We start from the raw sequence: 13,985 nt of genomic DNA on the forward strand, positions 1-13,985 counted from the left end.
TCACCAGAAAGTCCAACGACGTGTACTATTCCAACCTCACAGTTTTTCGGGACTTTCAAACTATTCATATATCTCTTTAAATTCACATAAGTGTCCTCCAATACAGTCGACGCGTGTCAGCCCCACAGGTAGCAGGCCTCATCAGGACTAGGGCGTTTAAGGAAAAAATCTACAATCTAATCTTATGTAGTTCTCTCTCCTGTTGTGCAGGAGTGCATTCCCTTAAGTGTTGACGTATAGTCACCGCTGCTGCCTCCCCTTTTATGTTACTTAACATACTTGCTGATACTTGGGAAAAGTTGCCCATCAGTTTCTTCACCAAGTCCAAAGCAGGTTCTGCCCCATACTCATTTTGTATTTGTTTAAATACATCGGGTATAACTGCTATTGAGGAGGTACCATGAGTTCTGATGTACACTGCAGCAAAAATTGTACCCCAAGTGGTACAATCCTTTATTGAGGGATCCATCCCCATTGGCAAGCAAATTGTTAACATTCTCTGTTTTTCCTGCAGGACCTTATGGGGAAATACTGCTTCCAGCTGTGCTATTTTTTGTAGGATCCAGAACAGGATTTGCTCCCGCTTGGTGGGCATCCTTCCCATAATCACGTTCCGCGTTTGTGGGCTGATAGTGGGGGTAGTCAATTGATGTTGACCAACTGGAGCAGCCTGTGCAGGTTGTAGTGTGAGTGTTAACATCACGAACTGTGTGAGGTTTCCGTATAGTTTTACTATGTCTTTGCAAAGTGTACATAATTCTGCTGCTGGTAATGCATCACTGTCTGGATGCGGTGTGAAAGCCGCATGGACCGGCCCGGTCACTCCTTCTTTGCTGAGCGGATCGAGTCTCACATCTGCTGTGGTGAGGGGGAGGCCGCCTTTAAACCAATTAATATGTTCTTGATGTGTTAACGGGACCTCTATGTCCACATATGGAAAGTATTCATCTGGTACTTCACCTTCAATGTAAGAATGTGTGTGCATCTGCATGCGAGAATCTAACCCATGAATAGAATACCTCTGTTCTGAATGATTCGTGTGCCTCAATCATGAAGGTAACACTACAGTCTGTTGCCTGGAGGTAATGTTGCAATAATTTCAGAGTTACTGCATGTCTGCAATTTTTCACAATGTTAAGAGCACCTTCCAACTCACCATCTTCTGTACTTGGAACACTGGTGCCAGCATCCCCATTGTTAGAAATTGTAAGGGGAAGTAGTAGTAGTAGTCGATCTTTATTCGATTTATAAAATCATAAAAGATACAGCTTTATGCAATACATATATCAAACACAGACCAAATTCATGTATAATACAATGTAATAGTCCAAACCCACACATGTTGATCACAATGTTATTGCCTAGCAACTGTGTTAATTTTTGTTAAAACCAATTTTAAATAAAAATGATATTTAAAAGTGGCACTATAGGGCACACTTAATTAATGGAACGATAAAATTTAGTATCAGCCATAAAATTATTAAAGTGTTAATGCATTGATCGCCTTCTCCACTTTCTGGATGGTAGTCCTTCTAGGCAGTTTAAACCAAGCTCCCATTTTGAATGAGAACAATAAAGTGCAAAATCATTCACAAGGTGATGAAGTGCAAATGCATTGATCACTTGCAGATCTCAAAAACATAGGGTATGTATTCAGGGTTTCCAAACTAAGTATGCCATACTAAGACCCACAGTAAGGGGAAGTAAGAAAAAAGAGATAAAGATTTGCACAATATGGGGAACTATAATCCATCAAGCTTGATTCAACCTACAGCCTATACATAGGGTGTACCTACTCAGCTTAGGCAGATTTCCCTTCCCACTCAGATGTCTCTGATTAAATGTGAATAGGGGTCTCTGAGAAAGCACAACTTAACTACTCAGATTTGACCATTAAATAAAAACCAAATCAACGTTGGCGGTGCCATGTTGTGTAGTTCCTAAAAATACATAGGATCTGCGCATTTGTTGGGCAGCATCAGCTAAGTGCTTGGTGTCAAGACTGATTCCTGACACCCCAACAGGATATGTTGTTCTATAGTCCTGCTAGCTCAAAATGCATCCATAATCCCCTAACATTACCAAGGAGCAAATTGTTTCTGGGAACCTCTGAATAAGACAACCCTGACCTCGCAGGGATCGTGGAAACAGTATAGTATTTTCCGCTCTGTCCATTGTGCTCACTTAGACTCAGAGAGCTACACAGAATAAATGACGGTGACGTTTTCAATGAGCATTTATTGAACCTGTGCCATTCTAGTGTAAAACATATGTGCTGCAGCATCCATTAGACAGAAGCAAAGGTATAAGATTACAAGCACCAAAAGAGTAAAAAGTAGATATATTTCTACCATGGCGCCAAAGAAATGAATATATGCAATCATATATAAAACACTAATCTTAGCACACCCCTAATAATGCAGACCATATCTAAGTGTACCTAAATGCACCTAACAGGTATATAGATGTGACGCATATATGTGGGTGTAAAAGCCAAGAATCCCCTAGGAAAGAGCCAACCCCATTACTTGGTGGGTGAGAATGAAGGACCCCATCTTGGTCTCGGGTTGGGCACCCCGCAAGGGATGTAAGACGGCTGCACGTTGAAATATCAGCCTGCAGGATCCAGTGTCAGCCTGGAAACATCTCCTCTGAATGCCCAGTTGAGGAGTAGTTCTTTTATACCCAAAAAGGTACCCACAGGGGTTCTACCTCGATCGATATGTTATGGTAGCAATTATGTAAATTAGCTTGAATCAATAATTGCTATAAAGCACAGTAGGCATGTCGTCCAAGGATGACGTTAGGGGTGACTTTTGTACAGAGTTAATTTTACAGACTTTGCAGGGGATTAAGATATGGTACTAAGAATCCTCATGCATAATAAATGAGGGAAGTTTCGAAGAATACCACACAACATTTATACAGCACATAACTAGGCAAAAGGTCAGCGCTAGTGCCGGTATGTAGAGAAAGGTAGGACGAATGTAGGTGAAAGGTCGCCTTACTACTTAGGCCTAGCTTATGAAGTATGATAACTGGAAGTGCTTGATGTGTTACATTAACTTGTTTATAACACTGTAAAAGGTCACTGTAAATGTCAGCTTTCAGCATCAAGTAGGCCAATGTAAATTATCCATGTCTGTATATTGAGTGTGGCTGTCAGTGTGCATGGCGTCACTGTGCATTGACCAAGCCAGGAGATCATGTGTGTTCCTCTCATACATGTAATGCTTCACACAACATATGAATATTTCACTTCCTTCTTTTGTTTTATTTACCAAACTGTATCTCACCTTCAGGAGTTCCCACGCTGGCTCCTCACACTTCTTTACTATCTCCATAATCAGGGCATTGAGAGAGGTGATTTGATTGGACACTTGGGTGATATTTGCATTTTCTACCATGGTAATTTTCTTCTCCATCTCCTTCAGTCTCCTGAGCAGTGCTTCCTCATTTTCTTTCAGCAGCTGCCGCAGTTTTTTAAACTCAGATTCAATTTTCGTCTTCTCAATTCTTAGCTTGATCTGTCAGAAACAAAGAAAAACTGGTCAGATATTAAAATGCTTTTTACAAGCCTTCTTAGAGTGGGGGTCCAGCAGGATGGTGGAGGGGTCTTTAAAAATTAGACCACTGGCATGCTTTTCCTCATTTCTGAACAGCATCCCTTACTACATTCCCTTCTATCATCTTACGACCTTCTCACGCTCCCGCCCTCCCCCTTTCCTCAGAAACCTCACACCCTGTATAGATGTCAGATTTTGTGAAGCTGCAGAGAACCTCGATCCATGGAGAGAGTGCAATGAAGAGAACCAACCGCAGGCAGAGACAGTGAAAAACCCAGAGACAGGCTGAGTGGAGAGACTGGCTGAAGTCAAGTGTGAGTGGATGTGACTGGCACGTGAGAATGTAAAAGAGGTAGGGCCAGGAAGTTTCAGTACTTGGGATGGAAGAAACAAGTTCTGGGCAGTGCGGCCTGCAGCTGTCCTGCCAGGACACTGGATGTGATCACCCAGAAAGACACGCCACGGGGGTATCCTACTATATCCCTCATTCAGAGTGATGGGGAATCAGTAATGTGGTAATTTCAAGGTCAAAATGATAAAGATATTATGTGTTTTCTTTTATCGAATGGAGAGTTAGCAGAAAAAACAATTTTACCACACTGTTTCTACAGATAATTCACAAATTCCTATAGAGCCTGAGTGAAGAGGTTGGCTAGATATCTTGTCCAATCCTACGATAGGTGGCTGTGAGTTATCAGGTGAGGTATGTGGCCTGGAGCAGGAGGCTGTGTGTTATCAATCAAGCAATAAGGGTTGGCAACGCATAGCTACTCACCCGTTAGGGTCTCAAGGAGCAGATGGGTGGGGGGGTGGTTCCGTTGAGTGATGGGGTCATCCAAAGAGCCAGGTCTTGAAGTAGTTCCCGAACTGGAGCAGTGTAGGATATTGTCAGAGGTAGAGGGGGAGGTTGTTCCAGGCCTTGGCTGCAAGGTAGGAGAAGGACTTACCTCCCGTTCCGGTTTTATAGATGTGTGGGATGGTGGCCAGAGAGAGGTCAGCTGATCGGCGGTGACTCTTGGATGCATGGAAGGAGAGGCGGTTGTTTAGGTATGCTGGTCCGATGTTGTGGAGAGCCTTGTATGCATGCATGGGGAGCTTGAAGGTTATTCTTCTTTCAGTGGGGAGCTAGTGGAGATCACGGAGGTGTTGGGTAATGTGGTTGTGAGGGGGGATGTCTAGGATCAGTCTGGCTGCGCTGTTCTGGACGGTCTGGAGTTTGCAAAGTAATTTCTTGTTGATTAGAGAGCTGCCGTAGCACAGTCTGCTACTGATGAGGGCGTGTGTGACCGTTTTTCTGGATTCGGATGGGATCCATCTGAACATCAAAGATGCTGAGGGTGTTGAAGCAGGCCGAGAATACGGCGTTGATCTGGTGGTTCATCATGAGCGATAAGTCAAGTTCATGCCGAGGTTTCATGCGTGGTTGGTCGGGGTGAGGGGTTTCCGAGGAGGGGGGCCACCAGGCGTCATTCCACGCGGAGGGGGTGAAGCCAGGGAGGAGGGCTTCTGTTTTCTCAGAGTTGAATTTCAGGCAGATCTTCTTCATCCTGCTGGTGACAGCTTTCATCCCTTCTAGGAAGTTGTGCCTGGTGATATTGGGTTCTTTGGTGAGGGAGAGTGAGAAGGGTGTTGTCGGTGCAGGAGACGATGTTGAGCCCATGGTTTCTGAAGATGGTTGCGAGGGGGGCCATGTAGATGTTGAAGAGGGTGGCACTGAGGGAGGATCCGAGGGGCACTCCACATCTGGTCTCTGTTGGTTACGATAGGTAGATCTTGACTGGCTGAGTTCTGTTTGTGAGAAATGACCATATCCAGTCAAGGGCCTTTCCATGGCTGCAGGCTTTGTGGAGTCTAGTGGCTAGTGTGCAGTGGAAGACAGTGTTGAAGGCAGGTGAGAGGTCCAGGAGGATGATGGCTGCCATTTGGCCCTGGTCGAGGAGGGAGCGGATGTCGTTGGTGGAGGTGAATAGGGTGGTCTCTGTGCTGTGGTTGATGCGGAATCCGGATTGGGAGATGTCCAGGACATTGTTGGCTGCGGTGAAGTTTGCTAGCTGGGTGTTGATGGCCTTTTCGATGAACTTGGCTGGGAATGGAAGCAGGGAGATGGGCCTAAAGTTCTTGAGGTCCGTGGGTCTGCAGAGAGTTTCTTCAGAATGGGGTGGACTTTGGCGTGTTTCCAGTCATCGGGGAATATGGCGGTGTTGAGGGAGCACTTGATCATCCGGCGAAGTTCGGGAGTGATGGCTGTGGAAGATGTGGAGTGGGCAGGGTCTGAGGGTGCTCCGGAGTGGATTCTCTTCATAGTCTTTAGGGTGTCTTCTATCGTGAGCGGGGTCCAAGTGAGCAAGGTCTGTTGTGTGGTGTCACTGGGGGAGGGAGCTAGCAGTGCGAAGGTCTTGGTTGTCGAAATTGTCGTAGATCATCTTAATCTTGAGGTGAAAAAAGGTGCTGAGTCTGTTGCAGAGGTCTTGGGAGGGTGGGATGTCTGCTGTTTTGCTGTTGGGTTTGCCAAATTCCATGATGATAGAGAAGAGTTCTTTGGTGTTGCGGGCAATGGTGAGGATTCGGTCTTGGAGGAACTTTTTCTTTGTGGATTTGATGAGTTGGTGGTGTGCTGTGGTGGCTGCTCTGTAGGCAGTGCATGTTTCATGGGTTCTGTTGTTTTTCTACATCTTTTCGAGTTGTCACTAGAGCGCTTGGATTCTTGGAGTGCAGGGGTGAACCAGCTTACTTTCTTGATGTGTTGTCCTGTGGCTTTTTTGAAGAGGGTGAATGTGTCGGGACAGTTCGTGGTCCAGTGGTGGAGGTTCTGTGCCATGATTTTCATGTCTGGTGTCGTTGGTGGTGGGGTGCTGATGAGGGCGGAGGTGAGCTGGTCTTTGGTGACATTGTTCCAGCTTCTACGGGGGAGGCAGTGGGCGTGCATGTGTACAGTGGGTTTTCTGAAGGAGAAGTGGAATCAGTGGTGGTCTGTCCAGAGGAGTTCCGTGGTGTAGCTGTGGGAGACACTGTTCGCTTCTGAGAAGACGGGGTCAAGTGTGTGTCCTGCTGTGTGCATGGGGGCGGTGACCAGTAGCTTCAGTTCTATGTTGCTGAGGTTCTCTAGGATGTTGGTGGTGTTGGGGTCGTCGTGGTTGTCCGGTGGAAGTTTAGGCCTCTGAATAGGATGTAGTCAGTGGAGGCGAGGGCGTGGGGTCCAATGAGGCCAGCAATGGTGTTGGTGAAAGAATCGCAGGGGCCGGGTGATGAGGGTCGTTTTAGGGTCGATCTGGATCTGAAACTGGAGATGTTCCATGAGGGTCGTAGTGTCGTCCGGGGCAGTGTTCGTCATGCGGAGGGTGCTTTTGTGAACAATGGCGATGCCTCCTCCTTGGCGGGTGGGGTGGTCTTTCTGCAGGATCTTGTATTCATCAGGAGTGGAGGTGGCGATGTCGGGCGCGGAGTTGGCATTGGTCCAGGTTTCTGTGAGGAAGGTGATGTCACGCGTGTGGGTGTTGACAGGTCCCAGATTTCTATGGTGTCCTTGTGTAGGGAGTGCACACTAAGGGCGATGCAGCTGAATTGTTTGTGGGTGGTGATGTCCAGTAGGCTGGGGGCTGCTTCTGGGGTCAGGAGGTGCAGCGGCAGTGTCGACAGAAGATCGGGCCTTGGGTGTTACTCAGGGTCGAAAGCTGGCAGTTGCTTCTGCGTCTGGGGTTGAGAGCGTCGAGGGTGCTGGAGTCATAGCAGAGGCGTGTGGGAGGACCAGGGTCCTTGGTGCTGGTCACGGTCAGGCGTAGATGGGCTCGCCTTTGGTGCGCCTTCGGTGCGGCCACATATCAGTCGCCATTAAGTAGGGGTCAGGGGAGGGCGGTCAGCTGGGAGATGGGAGCGGGAAAGACACACTGGAGGGGGGACAGGCCGCAGGGGCAGCAGCAGCGTGGACAATGCAGGGAGTGAGAAGAGAAAAGAAACAATACCAAAAAGAGGGAGAGAGAGAAAAAATAATGGATTTGTTCTCCCTAGACAAGTTTTTATAAACAAGAGGAATCCATTAATGGGTAAGAGTGATCCCTACTGTAGTGGGGAGCACGAGGTGATCTTAAAATATCCCTCACACACCAACAGGCCCGTTGGTGTCATGCTTCATCATCGGGGTCTTCGCACCCCTCTACGGGATGCGGCGTGCTACGACCCACGTCTACTTTTTATCAGACTATGCATGGTGTGTGTAGGGGTATGTACAGTGAGTAGTGAGGTTTGTAGTGATATAAAGTGATTGTTAAAAAGTGCCTGGCCAGTGAGGTACAGAAAAATCTTTAATGATCCTCCTAGCTGGCACTGTTAAAAAGGTGTGTCAGCGAGGTTTTCATGTATTACGATGTACATAACCTCTTGTGTGCATCAACATGTTTCGGAGTCGGAGCTCCTTCTTCAGGACTGGGGGCACAAATCCCCACCTGTAATTGTACAGAAAAGTGAATGGAAATTAAAGACTATTTGTGTACCTAAATTAATTCCATGAAGGTTTCTGCATATTAGCAAACATAGTATTACAATCTGTTAAGCCTCATGAGCCACAGAACGTGGGAGGTGTTTTCGAGCCAATTTGCATCGATTGCCAGGAGAGATTCTCCATCTTGTTAACCCCCACGCGGCTCCGCTGTGTGAGCGAGAAGAGAACAGAAAGAAGAGAGAGAAAAGAGAAACCAGAGAGAGAAAAGAAGGCACAGAAAAAGCCAAGAGAGGCAGAAGAGCAGAGTTTTCTCTCACTGGACCAACAGGGATGAGGCGCAGGCAGGAGCCTGCTGGTGGAGGAGGGCCTTGAACACCCAGCAAGTGGAGAGCTCAGTGGGGCTCAGAGGGCAGCACTTAGTGATGGAGCTGCGCAGCGGAGAGCAGTCACACTGACCAAGCTACAGTGTGACGTACCCCATTATGAACCTTTGTGTTATGAGTGAGGCACGTCACACTGTATCTTAGAGCAGGTGCCTGTATGTTATCAAGTGAGGTTTGTCATACTGTAGCTTAGAGCAGGAGTGTGTGTGTTATCAGGGAAGTTATATCACACTGTAGCTTAGGGCAGGAACTTGTGTGCCATCAGGTGAGATATGTGACGCTGTGGCTTGGAGCAAAAGCCTGTGGGTTATCAGGTGAGGTGTGCCACACTGTAACTTAGAAATATATGAGTGGTAGTGCTTAACTCAGCGACATTCCCCTGTGCACAGCTGAAAGCCTGCTGGCAGCAGGATGCAAAATGTTTAACTGAAGTTTTAGGAAAGATAGAAGCTGATCAAATGTTCATTAGTTGATTTGTTTATTCATGAGATATGGATGCTTCATATCCATATTCAATCAATTGACTGTCAATAAGTCAATTTGTGCATTTTTTCATATCTCCCGATGCATTTCGGGCCGGTAGCCCTTCGTCAGGGGAAGTATCTATACAGTTAACCAGCGAAGAATATCAATTGGTTACCAAGCAAGAAATAGGGAGAAATATCCCTACACCATTATAACCTGGTGTCCCAACAATAAAAAAGAAAAAAGAAATCTGAATGGTTGTCACCACAAATTGGGGAAGGAGTGAGGTGGTGGATTGAAATAACGAGATATAGCCCGGAGTGCAAGCAGTAACTGACAAAATAAAATAAAGTGAAATGAGTCCTCAGTGTGTGACTAACGGGGAAAGCGCAGAGGAAGATGAATACAAGCAGAAAAGTGCTTTCTAGGGTTATACATGCCAAGCTTGAGAGGATCTAGTGTACATTGTGCTTAATAGAAAACAATTGCATGGATTTCAAAAACCTGTGATGAGATACTTAGTGCGGGCTCCGACATTCGTGTGACAAAACAGTGATCAAAACGACTGACACTGTGCAACCCGAAAGTAGCCTAGAGAAGGACCCTGTGTGTTATCAGGTGAGGTATGTCACACTGCAGCTTAGAGAAGGAGCCTGTGTGTTATCAGGTGAGGTATGTCACACCGTGGTTTAGAGCAGGAGCCTGCGTGTTATCAGGTGAGGTGAGTTACACTGTGACTTAGAGCAGGAGCCTGTGTGTTATCAGGTGAGGTATGTCACACTGCAGCTTAGAGCAGGAGCCTGTGTGTTATCAGGTGAGGTATGTCACACCGTGGTTTAGAGCAGGAGCCTGCGTGTTATCAGGTGAGGTATGCCTCGTCCCAGTAGGAATAGGAGGTTTTCAGCAATGGAGAGAGGTGTGTCTTTCTAGCATCACCAAGAATGACTGGAATTCTGTGAAATCAGTTATATCTCAGCTCCTGGTAGGAGGATGTATCATCTATGTGTCACAGGTATAGGTAGAACGTTGTGTTCCTGTGGTGTGTCACTAGTATACCGGTAAAGGGTTGTACTCTGTGCTGTATCACTAGTATACATGTAGATCCTGTGCTATACGGTGAGGTATGTCACACTGTATCTTAGAGCAAGAGCCTGTGTGTTATCAGGAGTTATGTCATCCTGTAGCTTCGATCAGGGGCCGGTGTGTTGTCAGGTGAGGTGTGTCACACTGTAGCTTAGAGAAGGAGCAAGTGTGTGATCTGGTGAGGTATGACACACTGTGGCTTAGAGCAGGAGCCTGTGTGTTATCAGTTGAGGTATGTCACACTGTAGCCATGTGATATCAGGTGAGGTGTGTCTCACCCCAGCAGGAATAGAAGGGCCTCAGCAATCAAGCGAGGTATGTCTTTCTAGAGTGACCAAGAACAACTGGACGGAGACATTCTGTGGAATCTGTTATGTCTCTACTCCTGGTACAGTGTTATATCCTTTATAAGTCACAGATATAGGTAGATGGTTGTGCTCCTGTGATGTGTCACTAGTATACAGGTAGAGGGTTGTGCTCTTGGACCGTGTAACAAGTATATAGGTAGAGGGTTGTGCTACTGTGCTGTCACTGGTAAACATGTAGAAGGTTGTGTTCCTGTGGTGTGTCACTAGTATACAGGTAGAGGATTGTGTTCCTGTGAAGTCTCACTAGTGTACTGTTAGAGGGTTGTGCTCTTGTGCTGTGTCACTAGTATGCAGGTAGATGGTTGTGTTCCTTTGATTTGTGACCAGTACTGGGAGTTTTGTGTTCCTTTAAGGTGTCACCAGTCCTGGCAGAAGGATAAACTTATTAGCTTTCTCCTGGTAGAGGGCTGTGTCCTTGTGTTTTATCCCCAGTCCTATTATGGAATGTATTCCTCTGTTGTGTGCGACTGTAACGTTATAGCTCCCTGAAACCCAGGTGGAATTGAAGTGCATTTCTATTTAATTACTGGGAAGTTTAGTCAAAGGCCGATGAGTAGAGCCAGGTATGCCGATGTTGCATAAACAAGGAGAGTTGAGGAATGCGTCTTGTGCCAAAAGAAGTGACCAAAAGGAGATGTGGAATAGAGTTGACCACTAGTGCCAACAAAGTAATCTTAATTACATTTCTAGAGCAAAATGGATCAGTCATGGCCTCTTGGGTAACACCACTTTTGCATTAAATACTTCAGGGACATTTAATATGCAGCCTTTTTTGCTAAGTTTGTAATATCATTGGTATATATGTTGCATATAGAATTGGACTTGCAGAAGTGCATGGTATTAATTTGAGACACGTATATCATATCACCACTATGATTATATAACATTTTATGATTTTTATATATTGCAACGACTAGTAAACCGCCCAAGATAAAGGAATGGCCTCTTGTGATAGCAGGGGTAATCAAATATGCTTCACTGCTTGAAATTCTTTAAATGATTTGAATTCATAGGCCTCCTCCTGGTTGATACAGTGTGTTTCTATCTCCTTTGGATGTAAAGGAGTCTTCATCAGGACAGGGTTCCTAGTTTCGGGGGACCTACTGACAATCTGCATACGGAACATGATTTAGTAACAAATGTCCTGTGACAGGGTAAGTGCACTGAAGGTAGTCAATGATCTGTTTGATAGGTTATGTTGGGACGGGGAATGTTTTCAGAAGGACAAACGGATGAAACTGGTCTCTCCAGGTCTCTAGTGTGGCTATGTAATTATGCTACTATAACCTGTGCTCAGAATCCTAGGCCAATCCTTGATAATGTGGGTTTCACAACATGTTTGGCAACATAGAGAGGCACGCCAAGCATGCCATCACAACCGGGATGACACTACTGCCACAGGTCCTGAGTTAGCCACCTAAAGTGGTTGTGGCAGCATATCAAGTTCTGTGGATAATTAGTTATAACTGAAGAAGAATAAATATTCCCTCTGGTGGTTTGGTCATATATTCTCTATTAGAAAACCTTATGCTTTCATACTCCACACATATCACAGCCAAACAGGTCTATAATTGTAGTGCCACAGATACTGAAATGATGAGAAAATATATTTTATTAAAATGAATACTTACAAATTTGTATCATAAGATCAATAACTCATAAATTAAAACATTGCTCCACGCATAAAAAACATTTCATAATATTAAAATTTTCTTTATGTAATACATTATTATACAATTTTTTTAAAATATCAGATGAACAAACAAATTAGAATACAAAAATAGCTTTAATATTTTATACAGTCCAATAAAGTGCGTTTTGAATCAAACATAAGTAAAAATTGAAAACAAGGATGAGAGATAAAAAGAAGAAAGACACAAAACATATACGACAATATACTTCTTTATAGTTCGTGAACTAATTCATAACAGAAATCAGACAACAGGCATATGATTAGTACAAACTTCCTTATCAATTATGCCGGCCTGTTGAATGGATTTAGTTAATTCAATGCATTGACGCGTTTCGGCGGTGTTCTTGTGAACAGTAACCACCTTTTTCAAGATAGAATTTTTCTATGTTTGTCTTTAAAAACCTTTTTCAATATGACCGATCAAACTCATTGAGATGTCTTAAAAAGTAGAATCCATATGGGTAAGTGAATCATTCTATGGGCCTCATAGCTCCATCCACAAAGTGTAGGGGTTCAATTACATATATTCTTTTGTTTTAAATAGATATTTGGAGATAGCCGTTTAGAAATAGCTGTGTCAGCTCTACCACAAGTCATAAAATGTTAGAAGCACTCCACTAATGGGACCATTGGTCTCCCAGGAATTTCAATTCACTCCATACTCGCTAGACTGCCGGCGTTTGTCTGTCCTGCCTTCTTGTTTCGAATTCAGCTAATAATTAGTGATGCCTACACCTTTATCCTGTGTCAGATGAGAGTGCAGTCTCCTGTCCTTCTTTAGTGTAAGTAAGGAATTTTTAAGCAGGACCTTGCCTTTTGTCTGTTCCTCATTACAGCTTCAGGAACGCTGGTGGCAGCAAGGTACAGAGATCTCCCACCTAGCACCTAGAAGCATGCCTGGTGAGGGAAGGAAGGAGAGTGTCACGTGATGAAATAGTACAGCCTGTCCAGGAGAGAAGTCCAGCACATTTCAAGGCATGAGCAACACCCAGAGAAAGCTGTGTGCCGGTTGGAGAGAAGACAGATGTGATCCGTGTTGTGTGGGGTCTTCCAGTCTCCTCAGCAGTTCCCTTTGTGGACTGGGCCAAACCATTCCAGTGAGAATGAACATTGTGTTGTACGCTGCCTCGATATGTGCCTGCTGCTGCCTACCATCAGAACTACAACAGAAAGAACTGCCATCAACAATCACTGATCTGGCCTGGAAAGCCGCAACTGCCAATGATGACCATCCGCTGAAGACCTGACCCTGAGGTTGCAACTGCTATGACAGAGCATCCATGTACTGGGCTAGGCATAACATTATTGTGTCTGTCTGTTGGTTGACTGTTGAGTTCTGAGCGATTGCCCCCACCCTCTGGCTCCATCAGAAGCCTTTGACTCCTCGACCTTGCTATCCTGGGAGTCAAGTGCAGAAGGGGATGTCCTTGGCCCAGTTTCAGAGCCATAAATGGACAGACCTCAGGATACCAGGGGTAAACGGCCTGAACCAACATGATCGTAACCCCTCGTTGACCTGTGTCCCTCCTTCCTCAATCGTGGTCAGGCAGTGCTCAAACCCCAAGCCTGGTGCACAGAGCTGTGATCTGGTGAACAGCATTTTGACATTTGCCGAAAAAATGTATGGAAATGAAATATGTTGGCCCTCTACGCAGATAGAAGGCAACTGCGTGTCTTTTAATGTGAGCAAATCCACGGCACAGAATAAAAGAAGATAGCTAGTGTAGGTTTAGCTCGTTTTTATTACAAATAACGTGGTCCTAAAGTCTCAGGTCCCATTTTATTTTGGGTCAGGAATCATAAGCAATAGGGAGACACGTCCTTGCGCTTACAGTACCAGTAAATGATAAAAATGTTTTGACTGGCTCACTGTGGTTCCACAATATCTGCACATTTTGTTCATACATTTTTGTTTACTTCTTTTGGTTTGGTATGGTAGTGCTAATAATGAGAACCAGAGTCCACTGGTGAGAACCTGCCAGTGGATACCCA

The 13,985-nt window shown here is 45.2% G+C and overlaps 1 protein-coding gene across 1 annotated transcript in view; it reads right to left on the minus strand.

Annotated features, from left to right (window-relative positions):
- The window catches only part of LOC147668159 (E3 ubiquitin-protein ligase TRIM39-like), a 155,922-nt gene that overhangs the window by 126,089 nt on the left and 15,848 nt on the right, over positions 1 to 13,985 (minus strand). Inside the window, exon 3 of the mRNA XM_086948738.1 lies at positions 3,297 to 3,527. Within this exon, the coding sequence (XP_086804864.1) occupies positions 3,297 to 3,527 (231 nt within the window). The remainder of the gene's footprint in view (positions 1 to 3,296; positions 3,528 to 13,985) is intronic.

Source organism: Lissotriton vulgaris, unplaced genomic scaffold, assembly GCF_964263255.1.
Source record: "Lissotriton vulgaris unplaced genomic scaffold, aLisVul1.2 SCAFFOLD_695, whole genome shotgun sequence".
In the NCBI taxonomy this organism is placed as follows: domain Eukaryota; kingdom Metazoa; phylum Chordata; class Amphibia; order Caudata; family Salamandridae; genus Lissotriton; species Lissotriton vulgaris.